The sequence below is a fragment of the Haliaeetus albicilla genome, chromosome 2, assembly GCF_947461875.1.
Source record: "Haliaeetus albicilla chromosome 2, bHalAlb1.1, whole genome shotgun sequence".
NCBI lineage: Eukaryota > Metazoa > Chordata > Aves > Accipitriformes > Accipitridae > Haliaeetus > Haliaeetus albicilla.
The window spans coordinates 55,527,123-55,550,027 of NC_091484.1; the positions used below are offsets into that span (position 1 = coordinate 55,527,123).

Consider the following 22,905-nt stretch of genomic DNA (forward strand, 5'->3'; position numbering starts at 1 on the left):
ACAGACTATGGCTACTCAGACAGGGTGAGGTCAGGAGTTCTTTATAAGAGGTAAATGCGAATTGGCATCAAATACCTTATGCTCTGTTATAAGGGAAAAAGACTACACGTGAAGTGATACAGAAGACAATATAGTGCAGAGAGCTAAAACTGAGCTGAAACTCCTTAAAAAGAACTCTTAAAAAATCCAAAATCCTTTACAAAGCATGAATACCTAAAAGATATACTTTGATTTTTAAAGACCATTTTAAAGGTTAATTCACCTCATACTTGCCTAGTTTAGAATTACTTTCATTTGAAGTTTAGCATAAGACACAAAGCCCAGAAAGGAACCTCATAAAAGTGGTATCAGTGCAAAACCTGCAGGCAGCTGCAGTAAAATACTGAATAAGTGCTAACAACTTCAAAGAGAAGACCCACAGGTAGAGAAGGCTGCAATTTATTTAATTAATTTCAGTGGTGCTGAAGAGAAGTGAAGTATTTTGCATATTGTTATATTAAAGCAAAGCAGAGGTAAATTCATTAGCAGGACATAATACATTGCACTTCTCTTTTTCTACTTACATGCTGTGTTACAGAAGGTAGAACTCAGCTGTCAGGTTTCTACTTAGAGTTTCAAAAAATCCCCTCATTTTCCTCATGAAGTCATTGGTGGGAGGAAAATGGAGAGAGATGAGGGAAAAACACAAGCTGTTTATAGAAAATTTTCCCCCTCTAAGCAAGAACTATCTATTTTACAAAGATGAAGACTTTTTCTCCAACCAGATTCATCAGCTGCAACATATAAGGAACCATAGATACCATGCCTACACAACGTAAAATTTCAGCTCAGGTTCAGCCTCACAAATGTATCTATTCCATCAGAGATGAACAAGCTGTATTTCAGGGCCAAAGTATTTACCAAGTGACAGAAAAACATGTATTGAATAATGAAACAGGAATAAAAGACCAATAAAGTTGACTAAACACCTCATTATACAGGTGAACTTCAAAACCCAATAGTTAAAAGTACTCCTCCCTTGGGTTTAGCATTGCTAGCTTCCCAAAAGACGCTATTAACACAATATACCAGAAAGCACGGTTCCTTTGGGTCCGTCATAAGCTTAAATGAAAGCGAGGCCTATTAAAATGTATTATTTCAGGCTTTAGAGGTCGTCAGTGATATAAAGCAAACCTTCAGATACAGAACCACAGGGAGAAAGCTCCACAGCTTCACAAATGCCTGTTAACATTAGAGTCGTGGAGAAAACACTACCAGCCTGCATTAGATGATACAAGATGCTTCAGGTGTGTAGTTATATATTTACATGTATATATATATAAAAAAGAAAAAATATTACTAACCATTTAAATGTTCAATAACAGAGGTAACACTTCCATTCCCATTTAAAAGGAAAATGCCATTTTTCACAGCTATCTGAAAACACAAACTCTTGCGAGTCTTTGCTGTACAGCTCCATGCAGAGAGCTAGCGTTTCTGGCGTCGCCCTTTGGCATACCAGGCTCAACAAATGGATATTGTTCTCTTTTAATTACTTTTTAATACTATGCCTTATGGCACCCAACAGAGCAATAGCATCCAGTACCAGAGAGGAGTCCTTAGGTTTTTGCGATACGCGTGTCAGGAAAGACAGAAGCTTCTGGCTGTAAACTCCCACTCCCACTGTGCCACGTTACCTGCAGCGTGAGGCTCCTGTGGTGCCCACACACCCCACAACCATGTTTGCAGAGTGAATGCCCATTTACAGATAAAACAGCATTTAAATGCTGTTGTCCTGCCTGTGCAGAGATCTACAAAGTACCAGGAGAACTCTTTGCACATTATTCTTGCAGGGAAATGTAATTTTCAGTGTAGTTAGCACCAAGACTAAAGTTCAGCCAATGCACAGATTATTCCCTTATCAGGAAGGCTTTGGAGCCTGGGAGGAAAATTCACTTTGATCTATAGTGTCTCTCAGAAACTTCATGTAAAGTGGAAAAGACAGAAATACCTTCCCACCTAAAAAATTCTCTCCAGAAGAAAAATTAAGCTAGAACAGAAAATTCAACTCTGATCTGGTCTGAATCTGTTAGGAACAGCAAGTATAAAAGCACAACCCTGAATCAAAATCAGAGCTGTAACCAAGTTGGTACCTCCATTGTGGCTCAGGGTAAGGCACGCACAGGCAAACTGCAGGCTTCTCGGTGTCATCGGCTTTAACACTCAACTAATTCATGCTGATCATCACCAGATCCAAGGAGCTGTCAATTGTCCCCGGTACAGGGCTAGCTTGAAGGCATTTGGTGCAGCTTCTACTTCTAGACATAACTAAAGCTTATTTACAATGGCAGGTTCTCCTTGATACAGAAAACCTCAAAGTTTGCATCTAGAGAAATGTATGCTAACAAATGATCAATAGGAATAAACTACTCATAAAGATCTCAGCTACTCCATAATGGAAGCCAAATGGTATTTCCCAATTTTGTGTAGTTTTATTTTGATTCAACAGATTGCATCACATATTTTTCCTGTTCCCATGGTTTGTTTTTGTCCTGGGTTCAGCTGGGATAGGGCTAATTTTCACAAGAAGCTGGGAGGGGACACAGCCAGGATCACTGACCCAAGCTAGCCCAGGGGATATTCGATACCACTCTGATGTAACGTGCAGCATATAAACTGGGGGAGCTTGCCAGGGAGGAGGGATGGTGGCTCGGGAACACGCTGAGCATCGGGTTCCAGGTGGTGAGCAATTGCATTGTGCATCACTCACTTTATATATTCTTTTATTAGTATTATTGTTATTATTATTTCTTCTCTCTTTGTGTTGTCCTATTAAACTGTCCTTATCTCAACCCACGAGGTTTTACGTTTTTCTTCCTATTCTCCTCCCCATCCCACCAGGGCGGTGGGGAAGAGTGAGCGAGTGACCGTGTGATGCTTAGTTGCTGGCTGGGCTTAAACCACGACTGTTGAATGTGTACTTGATTGAAGCTTCATCCTGCCTTGTGCACAGGTTACAAGACTGAATAGAAATGCTGAGACCACTGTATCGGATTATTGGTCCATCAGACCTAGCACCTTGCAACCAAGCCTCAAGCTGCTTTTCTTGGAGAACGGCACAACAGTTTGCTGGATCTTCTCAGTTGTGCTGGAAATGATGATGACACAACACTAGTTTGACACTTCGAGGCAAAAGACTTGTTAGCTCTTACAGGCTGCAATTACACCTTTCTCTCTTATTTTCTATGATGCAGTTCTATCCAGAAAGCAGCCTCAGTTCCAATACATAGGAAAAAAGTAGGAGTAAAGATGTAATAGTATACCGATTAAACCAAATCACCTCTGCATTAAGACATTTTATTCACTGTTAAACCTCTTTGAAAAAGAAACCTACTTATATGTGTGATTTCCATTTTCCTTGGTAAGTATAGGTTTTTTAAAAGAGCTTATTCACACTTTTAAGTATAGGTGGGAAAAAGAATTCATATTATCAGATCCAAAGTGTGACAATAACAACTTGCAGCTTGCTCACTGATCAACATCTCTAAGTGCTGGTCCAATTCTGAGAACAGATTCTGATTTATAAACCCTTGCTGTTTTATTGAGGCCTATCACAGTAATGGAACCTGAGAATGCTTATTATAAACAGCTGCTGTAATAGAAATAAAGAATCAGTGTATCTTACCATTTAAAAACCCACAAATGTTTAAAACAACAGAAGTCAGGAAACACAAGCTTAAAGGGAAAAGGTCCTAAAGAAACCTGAAAGATCAATCTCTGTTCTTAATCTGTTATATACAATCACTTAATTAAACCATTATTAAACATAAATAAACATCAGTCATAATGAGGAGGAAACATATGTGGTGTGGTGGGTTGCATTGACGCTTGCTATGTAGATATGTGAAGAATGCCAATGGTAGAGATATGCAAAAGCATTTAGAGAAAAGCATTTAGAGAATTAGCCTTCCACTTGATAATCACTGAAACAGCATACATACAATGTATTTTAATTTCATTTACATAATAATGGGAAATTATACGACAGGAGATCAAACAGCCATTTACGAATTTTAAACTGTTATTCACATTGAATTTTCTTCACTTTCCCTGACTACTATTTTTAGCATTTTGTGACTTTCCTACTACGATGTAACTGACTCCCTAAAAGCTTCAAGCTGCAACCTGGACTCTTACGTGCTATGGACATGTAGCTATGACTAACAACAATGGCAACAGATATGACACAGATTAATACACCTTTTGTTGGAAGTTGTGTATTTTAGAAGAGGACTACAGAACAAAAGGATTAGTGTGAAGGTGGACTGTATCTTACACCATTTTCAGAAGACTACCGTTTGTTACAAGAAACCCATCATTGTTGGATGTTGAAAATGTGAACTATGGGAAGACTTTGTGGAAAAGTCTTTTATTAGTTGATCTGTTTCTTTCACAGCTGCATAAGTGCTCGCTGTGTGGGAGTTAATTGTATTAGTTATCTGGTGTAACAACCTGATTAATTTTGTACTTCAGCTCTATTAACTACCACACTATACATGATTCACTGGAGAATGAATGAATTTAATCCTTCTGTTCAAATATAAAACCAAACAAGAATAATCCTTTGTTTTATAACTTTTAAATAGATAACTTAAATTCTTAATGATGCTTAGAGTACATTAGGAAGGCACTCACTGAAACTATTTAGCTAAGGGTAACTAGATACTTCCATTAGCAAGCCTAATTAATTGGGATTTAAAAATTAACTCTGATTTACAAAGGACCATAAAACTACCCAGTGCAAAATTTTATCTTTTTATTTGAAGGTTTGTAAAAGATCAAATTAAAGAAACAGTATCAATAAATTATCCCCTGTTATTTCAACACTGTTCTCAGTACTTGCAGCTGCAGTTTTAAAACATAATTTAAAAAAATTGTCAGGCCTCAAAAGTCATCCTGGGGTATATTTATCTTGGCATTTTAACAGATAAATAACTGTGAGGATAGGGAAGAGAAAAGAAAAAGGGAATATACAAAAGGTTTAAAAAAGGCATATAGAAATAGGTTTATATGATATACCTATCACTATCACTTTTTGCGCTATATCATACGATCTCATATGATATAGTGCAAAAAAGGCCCTGTTAAAGGAAGCACTGATTTCTGCTGTTAGAAGACTACTTAATTTGCATAGCAAAAACACTTACTAAGATTTTACCACAATAAAATGAGATGAAGCCCCAAAGAGGAACTTATTGTTTTCAAAATTTCATGTTCCATAAATAAGGAGGAAATTTCATCCCAATAAATAAGAAGCATAATAATTTAAGAGAGCAGAAAACTGGCCCAGAAGTTGCTAGCTTAAAATACACAAGTTGGCAAACAAATGAAGCAATTAGACATGTCACAGGAACTGCTCAGAACTGCTGCTCCTTGTGTAGATTGCAGCACAGCTATTTTTCCACTGCACAGAATTTTCAAGGTTATTAGCCAAACGGGCAGAATAACAAAATATTTTACAGAAAATGAGATATTTTAATTTCACAATCAAATAAGGTCTTGGTTTAGAGAGAGATTTTTTTCTGAGTCATTCCTAAAAGCAGTTGCTAAATTCCCTAATTTCCCAACAAAAGAGATATAGTACAAGCAAGTCTGAGTAAAACGAAGAATGTAAATTATGAACACTTCATGAAAGACTTACTTTCCCTCCCCATGGGCCAAAAAAGAATCCCAAATAAATCTTCTGCATTTGAAATAAATGGCTACTAATAAAATAACCTTTAAAAGCAAAGGTATGCTCATGCTTCCCTTCTAAATTTGTGGTCAGAAGCAAAACAGAGATTGCCAGGTTGAGGGAAGAAGCTGCTCTTGTGATACTTTCCCTGATGGCCACCCCACAGTACCAGGAGCCACTTTGGCTAGTATCTGGGTGAGCAGTGGCTTTCCTGAATAAACCCACTCCACAACAGCACAGTTCCCAGCAGACATCGGAGTAAATCAAACCCTTTATCAGGGAGTCAAGAAAAGTTGTTCCTGAGCCTTTTGAAAGGGAACTGCCAAACCCAGAGCACAATGAGAGAAAGAGCAAGTTAAAAAAACCAAAGCAAAACAAAACACCCCCCCCAAAACAAAACAACAAACCGACAAAAAAAAAAAAACCAGACCAAAAAAACCCCACAAACACCATAAACCTGGGAAAAAAAAAGTATAAATGGTGGTTTGTGCTCGATACAAACTACCTCTTCTTTCACTCCTAATGTGGGTGTCAGTGCCTATGAGCTACCTATATACATTGTGAAGGGCCCAACCAGGCTGCAGAAGCAGTAGTAAAGGACTCCTGTTGAGCTTGACTACAGGCATGATTTCTGATTTCCCATTCTGTTTCTCACCTTATTTCCTATCTTACTTTTCCTTTATATGTGTCTCACAAAAAGTACTTGCCATTGATGTTACAATATTAGCATAATATTAATAAAGCACCAACCAGAGTCATTGTTTTTGATCACTTGCGAAGTGAGGATTACAAAGTGGCTGGATTTCCATTGCCTTACATTTGGAAAGCTTTTTTCCACAATAAAAACCTTTCTGTAGATTATTTGAAAAATATTAATTGAAAAAGTTAGGATCTGAACTTATTACACAGTCTTCAAGAATATATCAAGTAAACTGTATCTAGCTTGTAGACTAGGCTTCTGATCCTTGGCTCTATCAGTAATTTAATTCCTGACACAAGAAATATGGGAACATTTATCAATCAATCCTTTGTTGTCATAGGCACATCACTTCAGCAATAAAGAACTCACCAGAAATATCCTTTCAAGTTGATCTTGAATGTCTTTCATTCCTGGAAAAGCAGCGACTCCTTGAATCATTTCTACAAAGATACAACCCACTCCCCTACAGAAGAAAAAAAAAAAAAGAAAGAAAGTATGCAATGTTAGAAAGATTTCTTACAGATCAAATGGCCAGCAACAATGCTTTTGTATCCATTACCAGTATTTAAATAATACTTATTTATTTTTTAAAATCAATGCCAGGCTGAAGGACAAGCATGTGCATTTACTAAAACCAATGTATACATATGAATACTTCTCAGGTGTTTGAAGGCAAGTGTAGAGGTAGCAGGAATATAGGTGGTAGCTGTTGAGACCAATAAAGGCAGAGCAGCTGCTTTCTGTATGACTGCTTCCCGAGCAGCATACTCATGCTCCCAAATAAATTCTGGGGATGTGGGAATGGCAGTGAGAGAGCACCCTGGGGAGAAGCTGAACGGGGACAGGACTACAGCATAGAGGCACACTGGGAGGGCTTGGCATTGGGAGGAGAATCTGGAAAAAGATGAGCAAAAAGGAAAAGAGCATGTGGCTGCTCACAACCACTGAACTAAGCTACTGCCCAAACACAGATAACTTCTGGGATGGGCTTGCTTGGGCTTTCTTCTCCCCTCTTCCAGCATAAAAGAAGGAAGCTCAAAGCCCATAGCTCTGGGGCGATGCTGACCGCATCCCGCAGAAGCTCTGGCTGAGAGGTGCTGCAATGGGCTGAGCAGCCACGGGCTCCCTCCTCTCCCTGCTGCAACAGCCACCTCATTAGAGCTCCTGTCCCCGGTCTCACAAAAGGTACTTCTCATAAGTCCCCCTCATCCCACTCGACTCAGTTAAGCCACTGGTAGAAGTACTGGGAAATCAGAGGGAAAAGGTAGCACAAAGAACGGATTCTCAAAGTTGAGAAAAGTTTCTGTGACTCTTTAACTCGAATTTCACATAACCTGTGTACTTTCTGCCTCCGAAAAGCAAAACAAATTACAAACTTGCATTTGCATCTTTTCTGGATGAAGAGAGCTCAAGAGCTGCTTGTTCCCTCAGCAAAAATAATTTTAAGATAAAACATCCCCCTTGGCTACCAATAGGATGCAGAATTTGATTATGTATTTCAGCTTGTTCAATTATACTTTTCTACATAAATTTTTCTACAACTTTCATGTGCAAACACCTACGTAGGCTGTATAATCATGTCTGTGTACGTAACCACACAAGAAAAAACCTTCACCCAAAACAAATGCCAACTCAATAACACAAAACATATATCAAAATGAACCAAGAATTTGCAAAACTAACTACGGTACCACCTCTCCCTGAAACTGTGAGTTGTGTTTCTGTGTCAGAAAATCCTAGCAATAACCTCTAATTTAACTTTGGTTTTAGAAGTAAATTATTTGGAACATAGTAATTACATACCTTTTCATTGCTTATGCATCATGATGATGCATTCAGAAAGCAGCATTTAATTTTAGGGATATGTGTGCATATATTGGTGAGGAAGTGGTTCTAGAATAAAATAACTTAACGAAAATAGATTGCGTATTTTCATTAAGGCTGGGGCTGGGTACTTAAAGATACCAATTAACTAAGATTATCGGCAGACAACCCATGCTTTACTCATGTCTGAAAGTTTTGATCACTACTGAATAATGAAATAATTTTACGTTCCAGGACAATGAGAGTTAATAGTAAAATTTCTTGAAGAAGAAAATTAAACATACATCACTATTTTCTAATTCTATGTCCCAAAGCATAGATATATTAAGCAAAGTTTTCCTTAGGCATTGAAAAGTGGAGGAAAACTTTGGAAAGCACCGTTCTGGTCAAATTTTAGAATAATTCAGGTGTTTATAAAAGATAGGTTAAAATTTATGTTCCATATGCTTCTGCTGATTACCAAATGAACTGAATTGATTAAAGTGCCATTCATCATTTAGTCTGGTTAGTGCTTCATTAGGCATAGATAGGCGCAATATATCTTAGTCAAATACTTATAAAAAGTATCAGGATCTCAGGCAAGCAAAAATTCAAGATTTCAGTCAGAAGACATACTCAAGATGAGAAATAAAACAATTGAATTTAGAATAAAGAAAAGAGAATTAGAGTTCTATTCTTGCAACCAGAAAACATGCAATTGATTAAACCAGTGTATCATTTGAGGGCATGTACTGCTATCTGCAGAGAAACTTCAGCTAGCTGTTTGAACAGAAATGCTATAAAGGCAACGGGAAGATTTTGCCATATTTTATATTGTTTCACATAATCTATTTAAAAATGTTTCCACTTTTAGCAGGTCTGACACAAATATGAGCCAAAAATGAAGTAAAAACTAAAGACAACGCTACTGAAGAGAAATTTCCTGCTTGGAAAGAAGAATCCTATTACGTGTCTTGGACTCTTGTGTAACCTAGTACTCCATTTAGTCACAAGCTGAAATGAGAGTGAAAGAGTACTGGAGTTAAATAAAAAACTAATACAAAAATAAAAATGTTATTAAAATAATGAGGAAAGAAACATAAACAACCTTCAAGGTTTGAGCTGGAGGACTGCTGTTCTCTTTGGCCCACTTGAAAATCAAGCTTATGCTTGGTTTCAAAGGTTATGGTGTTCAGCACATTGAAGAATAAGTCCAGAGAAAGAGAAGATTAAATGATACTTTAAAAAAAAAAAAAGAAAATAACTATTAAAAAAAAAAGTATGACATTGAACTGATAGGAAATACCAGAAAGCCATAATAGCACATAAAGGCTTCAAGATGGCTGGATGGTACTTTAGATGTCTTACTGGTATTAGTGAATTTTAGGCTCACAGCAAGTAGAAATTGAGTATATAACAGGATCCCTGAATCACAAACCAGAAGTGCACACACATTGAACATGAAAAGAAATGAAACCTCTACAAGGCCTTGAAATTTATAGTCTTGTTTCTGTAGACCTCACAAACTATTAAACATGTTAGAGAGATTTTTAAGCAAAGCAAAAGTTATTTTTGTGCCAGAAGAACTGGTTTGTAAGGAAAAACTAAGAGAACAATGTCATTCTTGGCTACAAGAAAACACAAGGGACAGGGAGAACGTGATGACTCTGTATTTAAAATTATGCAAAATGAAGAACAGGGAAAAACTGATTAGGATTTTAATGGTTCCCAGAACTGTAGGTAGATCCAAAATAGTGTAACTAGAAATAGCAGAATGCCTTTAGGAAATAAAAATTTTAGGGTAAGTGTTAGAGAAATACACTTAACGATTGTGCTATACCCCAGCCTCCCAATGGACTTGAAACTCCACAGTTAACGGTTGTGTAAAATTAGACAAGCTGAAACACTTAAGAATATTCTTCAGCAAACAGACTTGCATTAACAGTAGGGTGGATAAGATGATCTCACAGATCACTCCCATCTCTAGTTTCTATGATGCAAAGATTAAGCCTTGAAATATGAAATACAACAAATTAACTTGGCTTTAATGTGCATGCACCTCAAACAGTATGTTATTTATGTATAATTTGTGCACACTCAGCATACAATGACATTTTCAGGCAGCACTAGAAGTAATTTGTGACAGAAAAACATTAGCCTAACATATTTTAGTGTATTCAATTCCGATTTTCCTAGTCTCTTTATAGGACTTCTGATTTTGAATAAATAAGCCAAGTGCTGTATCTTTGTTCAGAGATCTTTCCAATGAAATGGCATAGGATAACCTTGCAAAGTAAAAGTGACAGCCATTTAATGTTGAAATGGGTGGCTTACCCTCTGATGACAAAAAGCATGACTAAACCTATTGATGTATTGATGAGACCATATGTGGCCATACCAACTCATATTGCTCTTCTATTGTTCAGCCTAATTTCCTGGGACTCTGGCTGTCACCATACAGCCTTATATGGAGTAAGAGTTAATAGCACAGCTAAATGAGTTACTTTTGCATTTGAACTGACATAGTAAATGAGCATGTAAAAATGAAGTCGGATGTCTCAGGAAACTGCTTTTCTTTTCCTGCACAGCTTTTATAATTCAAGAGGGTATTCCCTTAAAATTAACTTGCTTACTGGTGGGTTGGTTTTATATTTTTTGTTCAAGAATTCACATCCCTGCCTCCATGTAACAAAGATCCTTATTGTGACAAGAAGAATCTCCAGCCTGTCTGTCCTTGAATACTGTAAAAAAAAACCCCAAAACCCAACAAATAAAAACATAAAAGCTTTGGTGAGGCATAATCTATAAAAGACTATTAAGGTTGTTTCCTTCAGTTAATATTCCGATTTTTCTTGATGGATCCCTAAGAGACTACAGAGACACACTGAAATGAGGAGTTGTTTCCAAACCAAGTTCTAGTTTATACTTAAATCACAACTATAGAAAGCCTATATGCTTACTATATACGTTTTAAACTGTTGAACTTTCTGCCCTGAACAGATCTGCTTTCTAGCAGGCTCAGTGCAGGTGATAATATTCAGAATGTTCTTCATAGTGAAGACCTGTGCTGGGTCTTCATGTAAGATTTCTGTCTGGTCATGAAGCCTGTTTTCAGCATGCAGGATTTGGCTTCAGAGGGGGAAGGCATTTTATGAAAACAAAGTAAGTGCTTCCAGCAATCTTCCTGGTGAGACTTCTGAAATTCAAAGGAACAGTAGAGTTTTCATTCAAGTTTCCCAAACTACATGCTGTTTGTACTGTTAAATATATCAGAATTTAAAAACAAAACAAAACAAAACCCCACATATACACCACTCAAAACCCAACTACTTGTCTTTTTATGGATTTGTCACCAAGAGGTAATACTGGAACCTCTACCATAAAATCCACTAGTAATATGCAACAAGTTGGAAGGGCACAAAGATTTTTATCTTGTCTGATTTATTCAGAAGAAAAGTCACGTTCCTATATGATCCTGCTTATGAACAGAACTATGAAAACAAATTTTGGGGAAAGGAATGAAAAGCAAGAGACTTTTGTCTCCTTAATTGACCAAAATCTGATTCAATTCTACAGTGGCACACTGCCAGAATACCCACAGATGCTGAACTTGGTTGGAATTTGTCTTTCATGACCACTCCACTTTCATATGTTGTCCTGGTTTCAGCTGGGATAAGAGTTTTCTTCTTCGTAGCTGGTACAGCGTGTTTTGGATTTAGTGTGAGAATACAGTTGATAACACACTGATGTTTTAGTTGTTGCTATGTAGCGCTTAGGATACGTTAAGGATTTTTCAGTTTCCCATGCTGTGCCAGCAAGCAGGTGTACAAGAAGCTGGGAGGGAGCATGGCCAGGACAGCTGACCTGAACCAGCCAAAGGGATATTCCATACCATAGAACATCATGCTCAGTATATAGACTGGGGGGGTTGGCTGGGATGGACCCATCACTGCTTGGGCATCAGTCAGTGGGTGGTGAGCAATTGCATTGTGCATCACTTGTCTTTTCTTGGGGGGTTTTTTGGTGGTTTTGTTTTGGGGTTTTATCTGTTGGGTTTTTTTGTTTGTTTGGGGTTATTTATTTATTTATTTATTTATTTTCTTATGTAGCCTTATACTATGAAGAAAATTAACTCTATCCCAGCCAAAACCAGCACTTATGTGAAAAGTAACATAAGATGGGAGATACAGTCGAATCAAAGAATAGGGGCAATAAGGCAAACGGATTACAGTTCTCACATGAGAAGTAAATGAGTGAAGGAAAAATTCCCTTCCATGATGACAAAGAACAACATTAAAACTTCTGCAGAAAGCAGATGCAATGAATGAAAAATAAGTTACTTGAAAGTATGATAGTTCAAAATATTTCTTTACAGTCGGTCTTGAAGCAACTGTAATTACAACTGAATAGAGTGCTCACGTTCTTGCCTGCACCACTGAACTACCTAGAAATAAAAGCTCCAGAAATTTGTTTTGTGACCCAACTCTCTGTAGCAATGTTCAGTTTCTATATTAATATTATATTTGTGAAGGATTAAAATGTACATGATCCCTTTTTGCAAGATCTTTCTATTACTCACTTGTTCTGTAAAACCAGAATGCAAAAAAAGCTCAAGAAAATAATCTTCAAATTTGAGCAACATTTTGCCATGAGATATTTTCCTGTTGAACATATTATTCCTGGTTTTATTTTCTGGATCCAGATACCTTTATAAGGTACTTTCCTGACACATATGAAATGTATTTCTAGCAGTGGAAAAGTGATAGTAAATCTGATGTTCCAAACGGATAAAAGTAGGTTTTAGACAGGAACCGAAATGCCCTTCCAATAACTACAGACCAAGATGGTTTCCTCACACATGGTGTTTCTATGAATTTGATGCTATGAGAATCTTCCAATAAAAGCTAATTCAGCTGATAAAACTTTTGAAGAACTCATTGACAACGAGAGAAGTTTTATTAATAATACCTTGATAGTTATTGCAATATCCTTACCTTAGTATCCTAATCCTACAGATTAGCATTTCTTTGGAGTGGAAGTCATAATCATAAAGAACATCAAGGGCAAAAGAACTAATTTACCCAGCACTGTTTTCTCTCTCAAGCCCCAAGCAGTATTTTTTCAGGGCACACTGGGACTCCTGCTCTTGGATTACTCTCTCTGCAAATTGTTTACAGCAGATACAGGATAAAGGTGCTTTTCTAATGCCCCTGTGTAAAAACATAATTTGGTGCACCTGTGTCTAACACAAGATCCATTTTTGTTTAATAAATATCTTAATTACTGTCGTAGATCTTCATTGGTCAAATATTCATGAAAGCATGCGTGGAATTACAGTAAGCACTCAAATCTGCACTTGGAGCAGGCTATGTGCAGAAAGTGGTGTGTTCCTGAAAAATAGCATTTATTTTTCTAATAATAGGATAGAAAAACTCTGTATGAAGAGCGTTCCCTAAATTAATATCAGATTTGAAATCATGTATATCAATCCAGATGTTACAAAGTTAAGTAACAGTGATTTAATGAGCAATTTCGTAACATTTGACTGGCCTAGTTTTAAGTGATTTCTTCTGCAGCACTAAACATAGCTGCTGTTAGTTAATAGAAGTGAATTTAAAATATATCACAGCCCATAACTTCTTAGGTCACCTGAACTGTCACTAAGAGTGTATTTTTTAAAAGCAAAACAACAGGATATGAAAAATATTGCCAGCTGTTAGCAAACACAGTTTAAAGCCAGCTGCAGTTCAAAATAAAATATCCCTAGTGACTTCTTGATGTAAGCAACCCAGATGTAGCAGTACATGCATTACCAGAATCAAAAAGAATTTAATAACCTGTTTAAATTGCTTCATTTACTAATACTGTATTCTCCCTGTAAGGGAGAAATAGAATAGGTTAATTTGGGGATTTTTTCCCTATGTTTCTGTATTACTTATATATGGGTTTTAGTAATACATAAACCCTTTATGTATTGAGGCTTATTTTCCTTGCATTGACTTTCAAAGAACTGTAAAATTCAAGGATTAGGACAAGTTACACCAGAGGCAATGCAAAGTCATTTTCCTAGCTACTAGTAAGTCCTCATCAAGAGGGGGAAAAAAAAAGGTATATCAAAGGTTATCACAACTCTTTCATGCAGTCATGGGTAGTATAATATATTCACACAATGCCGCTGTATCAAATGCTGTCAGCAGTAAATCACAAAGCCCACCACATTGATTTCCATCACCAGCCTGACACCACTAATGCATTTACGTCTTCATTAATATTATTTTATTGCCAGTGGCTATTTAAAAAAGAATGCAGGAGAATGTAACATTGCATGTGGATCATTAGCTTTTAGTTACTATCCTAATGCCCTACACTGGCAAATGAAGTGTAAAAATAGCCCGCAGCCTCTGCCACCTGCTTCCCAGCCACTGTCCAGTGGTTAATATTTGGACTCTTTTTTCATGCAGCTGGTCTTCTACTCAGTAGGAGCCCCACTTTTCATGGTGGTTCCCAAGGAACGGAATGTCATTTATCATGGCTATAGCAAAGCACCTGTGTCTTTTTTTTTTTTTCCTAAATGGAAGAAACAGCTGTGCTTTCTACCTCAACATTATTTAAATATTTAGTGAAGTGGCTGCCTAGTTTTGTCATCATGTAGATCATCAGTAAGGACACAGGAGTGCACACTCTATCTGCCATAATGACATAATGCCAGTATTTGCATAAAAATGCTAATGCTACAACCACACTTTTGATAATAAATTACCAAATTATCTTGGAATCTGATGGTAGGTGGGTTTCTCCCCATCTCCCTTCCTCCCACTCTGGGAAACCACGAAGTGGTTTTAATGTAATTACGGCCCAGCTATGTACAATCGTTGTATAAATAAAGCCCCAAGCCTGCCTGTGCTCCAGCAGAGCTCACTGTTAGATGTGCCAAATAAGTGTAAGTGACCTTAACTTGCAACTATATCTCTCGCAATCAAACTGGAAGCGCTGTCTCAGATAACCCAGCAAAGCATAAAAGTAAAAACTTAAAGCTCTTCTGTCACACACAATATACATTTACTCTAATCTGATTCCTGATGTGGCAGTAGCTAAGCCTCTACATAAATTCCTGCCATGTGAAAGAAACTGTATTACTAGGGCTTTTTTCTAAGCTTTTTGTAGTTCTCCAGTTTGTACAGGGCAGCAAAAATTTTGTAAGGGGTACAAATCTAGCACGAGAGCAGTATAACATCTTTTTTCATGTGAAACAGAACTCACCACCTCTATCCCTGAGCACCTGGGTCTTTTTTAGACCTATATGAAATGCTCTGTGCAAAAAGACATCATTTATTGATATCATTGAAGATGTAATTATTGTGTTCTTCCCCAATACTCTTGCATCATTTTTGTCAGGACACAAAATAATGACCTGGATTGCTGAAGTGGCATTTTGAGTCATTCCTTGATCTTCCCTGTTGTCCATGTAATTTTAATATAAACATATAATTATGAAATAATTGCTCAGTCTGTATTTATAGTATGCTTAAAATGCTTCTATTAGCTGCATGGCTTAATTTGATCTCTATCACAGTAACACCACATAGTTTGCCTGGACTTTTTAATAGCTCTTTTACTAAAATCATTATTGGGAGGAATGTTAAAAGATCTACTTTTGACAAGCTATTGAACTTTTGAGTGAACCATTTTTCTTTGTGGAAAAAGTTTCAGTGAGAATCAAAAATGTTTTTAAATCTTTTGTTCAGTGTAAAAAAAAAAAAGACCCCACTTTAATTTCAAAGTGCAATAATTTTTTTAATTGGTAAATGTTAAAAAAAAAATTCCAATGTCTCTTTTGACTAAAAAAAAAAAACCATTTTAGAGGACTTTTTGAGCAGTTTGCTCTATTAAAGCATTTAAAAATTTTCTTCAGCCATTTCCCTGTATTCTTTCATTCTCTTTGTACTTCACAAATTGAGACATGCATGTACACAACGTACACAAAGATGTGAGACTCTCAAGAACTGAACACATGTAGGATGAACTATAAGATGAGCAGAAAGAACTCCTAATGTCTCCCAGCTATTTCCATCCTTTGATGCAGTTGTCCCGCCTCACTCCAAGCAAGTCGAGCTTCTTGCTGAGAGTGTCAGAGGTGTATCTTGGAAAAGAGGTGATTGCAAAACATCAGGAGCAGATGGGATGCAGAGATTGCATACAGATTGTGAAGACCCCATGTTGAACCTGATCTTTGGGAAAAGAGGACAGTTTTAGGATAGACGAGAAGCTGAGATGCGGGGGGAAATTATTTTAGATCTGTAAGGTGAAGAATGGTTAGAAGAAAACCAGACAGCTAATATAGAAGGTATTGCCTTTGGCTCTCTGGTGCAGCTGCACTATCACAATGTTCACATTTGGAGAAGTTTGCTCACCTACCCTTTCCTGCCTCTTGGTTTACCTACCCTTACAGGTCAAGGAACTAGAGCAGCCAGAGGCCCAGTTATATTAAACACTCTCTTCAGTATTAAATATTCCAGTATTTATACTCTATAACACCTTCAAATGAAAGAATCCTGCAGCTTCTAACTCCTGGCCCCAGGAGTCAAGACCTACCAGTACCACAGGGAAAAATTAGATGAGATTTTCAGGAAAACACAGCTTTTCATCCCACATTCTCTGATCTCAGCTACAGGACTAAATACAACCTAGTCATGCTTAGATTCCTTCCTCAGCAAAAAAATATTCCTGCTAGGTCATCAGTTTCAGCACTACGCTGCCAGATTACCTTGACAAATATTATTCACCCACCGTATGAAAACATAAGGTCCTTTTAACCTTATCTTACAGTTACCTCTAGATTTTAACGTAATTCTAAATTTAGGTTGTCTGTGTTAAAGAAAGATATTTCAGCAAACTACAAAAAAATAATTCTATTTTTCTGAAACTTGTTCAGTGTATTTTTTTCCTCAAATGAAACGAGTTGTATAGATTTAAAAAGTCAAAATAGACATTCAGAAAAAATTAACATCTTCCAGAGCATGAGACTTTCTACGTAAGGGAAGAAAATCTTTTTTTCACATTTCGGTTTCTTGAATCAGCATGCATTGCTTCTGCTAACACAGTTGAAGCTCTTACCAATTACAGAATTTGTACAGATTACAGAGATCCTGTGACCTCAAAACCTACAGGATAAACGAAGAACCTCCACCTTGGTTTCTAACAGTCAAAAAAACAACCATCAGCTTTGTTCAACACAGGACTAAATGACATCAAAAAGGAGCAAGCAAGGTGCCATATATTGTACGCATCAAACTGCCCTTTCAAACCTGCAGGTCTAAATAAAATCTGTAGGTTTGAAGGAAAACTATTCAGTGATGTGTCACACATTGATCTACTGCTAACAAGTAAAGTAGATTAAGAACTAAGGCTGTATTCTCACATCCAGAGAATCCCAGTTTTGTCTCTGCTACAGCTGGGCATGGTTGTATTGGCTTTGTGTGGCAAGGTTTTGGTAGTGGGGGAGTTACAGGGGTGGCTTCTGTAAGAAGCTGCTGGAAGCTTCCCCTGTGTTCAAGAGAGAGCCTATACCAGCCGGCTCTAAGACGTACCCGCCGCCGGCCAAGGCTGAGCCAATCAGCCATAGTGGTAACACCTCTGTGATAATATTTTTAAGAAGGAAAAAAAGTTGGGACAGATGGAAAACGGCAGCCGGAGAGAGGAGTGAGAACATGTAAGAGAAACAACCCTGCTGACACCAAGGTCAGTGAAGAAGGAGGGGGAGGAGATGCTCCAGGTGCCAGAGCAGAGATTCCCCTGCAGCCCGTGGGGAAGACCATGGTGAGGCAGGTTGTCCCCCTGCAGCCCATGGAGGTCCACGGTGGAGCAGATATCCACCTGCAGCCCGGGGAGGACCCCACGCCAGACCAGGTGGGTGCCCGAAGGAGGCTGTGACCCCGTGGGAACCCCGCGGTGGAGCAGGATCCTGGCAGGACCTGCGGATCTGTGGAGAGAGGAGCCCACGGAGCAGGTTTTCTGGCAGGACTTGTGACCCCGTGGGGGACCCACACTGGAGCAGCATGCTCCTGAAGGACTACATGCCGTAGAAAGGACCCATGCTGGAGCAGTTCATGAAGAACTGCAGCCCGTGGGAAGGACCCACGTTGGAGAAGTGCATGGAGGACTGTCTCCCATGGGAGGGACCCCACGCTGGAGCAGAGCAAGAGTGTGATGAGTCTTCCCCCTGAGGAGGATGAAGCAGCAGAAAATAACGTGTGAACTGACTGTAAACCCCATTCCCCGTCCCCCTGTGCCGCTGGGGGGGTTGGTAGAGAATCCGGGAGTGAAGTTGTGCCCGGCAAGAAGGGAGGGGTGGAGGGAAGGTGTTCTGAGATTTGGTTTTATTTCTCATTACCCTGCCCTCGTTGATTTGTAATAAATTGAGTTAATTTTCCCCAAGCTGAGTCTGTTTTGCCCATGACAGTAATTGGTGAGTGATCTCTCCTGTCCTTATCTTGACCCACAAGCTCTTTGTTATATTTTCTCTTCCCTGCCCAGCTGAGGAGGGGGAGTGAGAGAACAACTTTGGTGGGCATCTGGTGTCAACCCACTACAGTCCTGGTCCTGCCCAAACAAAACCCCCACATACTGTGGGAGGAGATAAGGTCCCCGTAGTGCACATGGGGAAGTGGCTGGGGAAGGCAGTGTGGATTTCTCCTCCCATGGGAAAAGGCAAACCCATTCATGGGATTGTCTTTGCTCAAGGACCTGGGTGTACTTGGTGGGTAATGTGGAAGGATGGGGAGACCCACTGTGTGCCTCAAGGACATTTAACCTTGGGGGAAAAATAATCTGTGATGCGAGTTCTATGTTGTAGGAAGTAATGTAGCAGGAATGACCCGAACTGCAGAGGAGTGAACTTCGCAAGGAGCCAGCCAAGTGCATCGGTGACCCAAACCAAGCCGGTGTTGGTGCCCAGCGATCGAACATACTGCTTCTCCTGTCCTGACCACTCATCTTAACGGATGGGGCCCAAGTCATAACCTGTGTGTGAACATCTGGAGGAGTGGAAGAAGCCCATGGAATATCCATCTCTTAAAGGACAGAGGATAGTCATTAATAAAAATGTATAAATCTGTATGTTGGGTATAAAAGTGGTTTAAGTATGTAGTTTCAGTTGTCAGTGTTGGTATGAAGGGATTTCAGTAATAAGAATTAAATACAATGGCATGGTTAGAAGATATCTGTATTAAATTATGTGGGACCTGAGCATTACGCAAATGGTATGGAATAAGGGGTGGAGATTGTATAGGGTCTGGCTGAGATGGAGTTAATAGTCCCCATAGCAGCCCTCGTAGCGCTGTGCTCTGCATCAATACCTAGAAAGGTGTTGATAACACACCAGTGTTTTGGCTACTGCTGAGCAGTGCTGGCACAGCATCAAGGCTGTCTCTCCAACATTTTTGCCTCCCCCCTCAATGGCAGGCTGGGGCAGGGCAAGATCTTGGGAGGGGATATAACCAGGACAGCTGACCTAAACTAACCAAACAGATATTCCATACCATATGACGTCAGCTCAGATATAAAAGCTAAGTAAAGGGAGACAGAAGAGGGGCATTTTTGTCTTCCGGAGCAACCACTACGCATACTGAAGCCCTGCTTCCCAGGAAGTGGCTAGACATCGCCTGCTGATGGGAAGTAGAGAATAACATCATTTGTTTTTCTTGGCTGTCATGCGCGACCTTTGCTTTCACTTTATTAAACTGTCCTTATCTTGATCCATGAGCCTTTTGTTATATTTTCTCCCCCCCTGTCCAGCTGAGAAGGGGGAGTGATAGAGCGGCTTTGGTGGGCACCTGGCACCCAGCCAGGGTCAACCCACCACAATGGTGAAAGTCTATCTTCTGCAAAACAAGTATCATATCATATCAAAGTACCACATTAAAACTACAAAAGTCAAGCAACAACTCAGTCTCTTGCAAAGCACCAATAGCTCTTCTAGTGGTGTGTCAACAGCAGGTACCAGCTGCCAACCGGTGGGGTGGCAGAAGGGGATCCCTTTAGGGAGATACTGAGTGAACCACACAGATTACTACACACAAGTTTTTTAACCTGTACCATTGATCTCACTACATATTTGTTTTACACATCTAAAAAAAAAAAAATCAAAGCTAAAGCACCTACATAGAATCTTGTGTAAGGGTTCTATACTTACCACATGTCAAGGCATGTGGAATATTCTGTTGATCCCAGAAGGACATCTGGAGGCCTGTACCATAGGGTTACGACTTCATTGGAATATGTATGGCTGGGAACTGATTTAGCTCGTGCAAGACCTGTGGGGCAAATACAAACAAATTAATGCAAACAAACCAAAGAAATAGTTTGCTGTATAGTTATGATCCTAAAAGGATATATGAGCACACATCACATAACATGACGGCATGTTGCAAGTGTTTTTTCTTCTAGTATTGGAATAAGTTTCTTAATGAAAGAACATGGTAGCATGTATCATTTAATACCTGGCTGAACAGAGCTGTGAATATTATGAAGGAATAATAAAATATGTTTTTCATAATGACAATCACAGGCCCAGGAGAAATGCAAAGATACGTTGTGGTATACCTAAATGAAAGACAAATAAACAAAGATTTTCATTTCCATTAACTGCTCATCCTTAGGCATCAATAGTCTTTCATATCAATGTTACTCAGAAAAAGGAAATGAAAAGGAAACTCCCAGACAAATAGTGCCACAGATGAAATTTGGTTTTTTTAGGGGAGCCTAAGGAAACATTCCACAGTTTACACTGCAAACCCTAGCCTGCTTATTCAAGTTTATATTTGAAAGTAGTGGAAACTCTTACACATTGCCGTTCAAATAAATATTAATATTACAGTAATACATCAGAAAACAGTATGTCCAAAATTCTTCTCTCTCAACAAATGTATATTGGCAGTGCACCAATCTCAGAAGCAGAAATCATTTAAATTAAATCTGTGGCCTACTAAAGATATACTATTTACAGTAATTGTCTTTTAAGCTTGTCAGTCATTTAAAATGATTCACATTACTACATAGCCATACTCTATCTCATGTAAAATTGGAAAGATTTTAGGAGAGACCCTCATGCTAAAAAACAGCAGAAGAGTGTACTTTTCTAACAGTTCTCCTACAGAAGCCTCTCTCCTCCAGGAAATGGAAAAAGATTTTCAGGCCCATGGTCACTTCCCATCACGGGCCTGCAAACACCTTTTTCAAATAGTCTGCTCCTAGGTACTGCTTTGAGACCATCCACTCCCTTGCCAAGAAACCTGGACATGCACAAGTAACAGAAATCAGAAGAATGTGCTACTGGGGTTTTTGTGTCTTCCTAAACAAAGAATTACTGATTTCCCTTTCACAAAACAAATGAGATTACTAAAACAGAAGGTCATGTCTTATACCTTACAAAAACCAAAAAGCAAAGTCATACATTCAGAAAGAAATATGCAACATGAGAATTCACATAAGAGTGCAGATGAGAGTCCTCTGCACCTTTATTCTTAATACACTGGAGAAGCTATTTAAGAACAGTTAATCTCAGTGAATATATCTCCATAGTAATGATGGCAAATCTTGCCAGTAGATTGCATTATCAGCTGATTACAGCAATTAGACCAGTGTAGGGGAATAATTTGACTTGTATGCCAGAACTTCTTCTAAAAAAATTACATTTCAAAAATGAATAACCAATTTTTTTCAAGTTTTCAGACCTCCATCTCTTTTACGTTTGTGCACCTGGCCACCAGCTTGATGAATAACTTGGCTTACATGGACAACTCAGGGTTGGTCACATACAGCCCTGGAAGAGGCCAGAGGAGAGGTCACATCACACGCCGTGCAGTGCCTCCGCCTCCAGAGTAATGTTTTTGCTTCTATGATATCAGAAACCACCCAGTGCTCTAACTGGTGAACAGTTCTTATTTCTAGTCTGAGCACCTACATCCCACGTGACTAAACTGAAACAGTAGTCCCTGAACTTGTGGATATGGACCTACTATTATTAAGCTAAATAAAAATTATGAAAGTGTTTGAGAAGCCTGGATGGTGAATGCCTCCATCCTTCTTTGTGTGTCTGAGCCACCTTTTAGTCTTGCCTGAGGAAGACTGAATTTGGCTGCAAACAACTTCCTCTCTAATCTTCTAGCTAGCTTTGCTAAGACAAAAGGCGTAGGCAGACAAGGAAAAGGCATTTCTAAGAAGCCAGCAACATCATGTGATTTGGGGAAAACTGTCAAAAAACTTTAGAGCTTGTGGGGTGAAGAATAAACTCAGGTTTCCACAACACAAAGTCTTTGATCCATACATTCAAGAAATCTCCCATGTAGGGAGGAATGAGTATTCAACTTGCCCTACCAGAAATCATACTGCGAATAATACAATATCCATGCTTGCCTGCCAGTTTCTGCCACTTTACTGGCCAGGATGGAACTTTGCTAGTGCTATAGTCAGCCCAAGCACACCTTTCCTCCTCCTGTGTGACCATTCAGCATGGAACCAGTCCTCCCATCCTGCTGGGACTGCCACCCATCCTGTTTCCTCAGCCCACTGCTTCGAGATCTCCTCCACCTCTAATTTGTTCCAGGGTAACTAAAATCCATTCAATTTTCAAAGGATGGCCCTTCTGGGCTAATGCCAGCCTGTTGGACAACTAAATGTTTTTCTTTAATCT

At 38.8% G+C, this 22,905-nt stretch overlaps 1 protein-coding gene across 6 annotated transcripts in view; it reads right to left on the bottom strand.

Annotated features, from left to right (window-relative positions):
* The window catches only part of CDK14 (cyclin dependent kinase 14), a 334,071-nt gene that overhangs the window by 123,150 nt on the left and 188,016 nt on the right, over positions 1–22,905 (bottom strand). For all 6 annotated transcript variants that reach the window (XM_069775346.1, XM_069775384.1, XM_069775377.1 and 3 more), the window contains 2 exons: positions 20,407–20,527; positions 6,783–6,876 (listed from right to left, as the gene is read on the bottom strand). In XM_069775346.1, the coding sequence (XP_069631447.1) occupies positions 6,783–6,876; positions 20,407–20,527 (215 nt within the window). The remainder of the gene's footprint in view (positions 1–6,782; positions 6,877–20,406; positions 20,528–22,905) is intronic.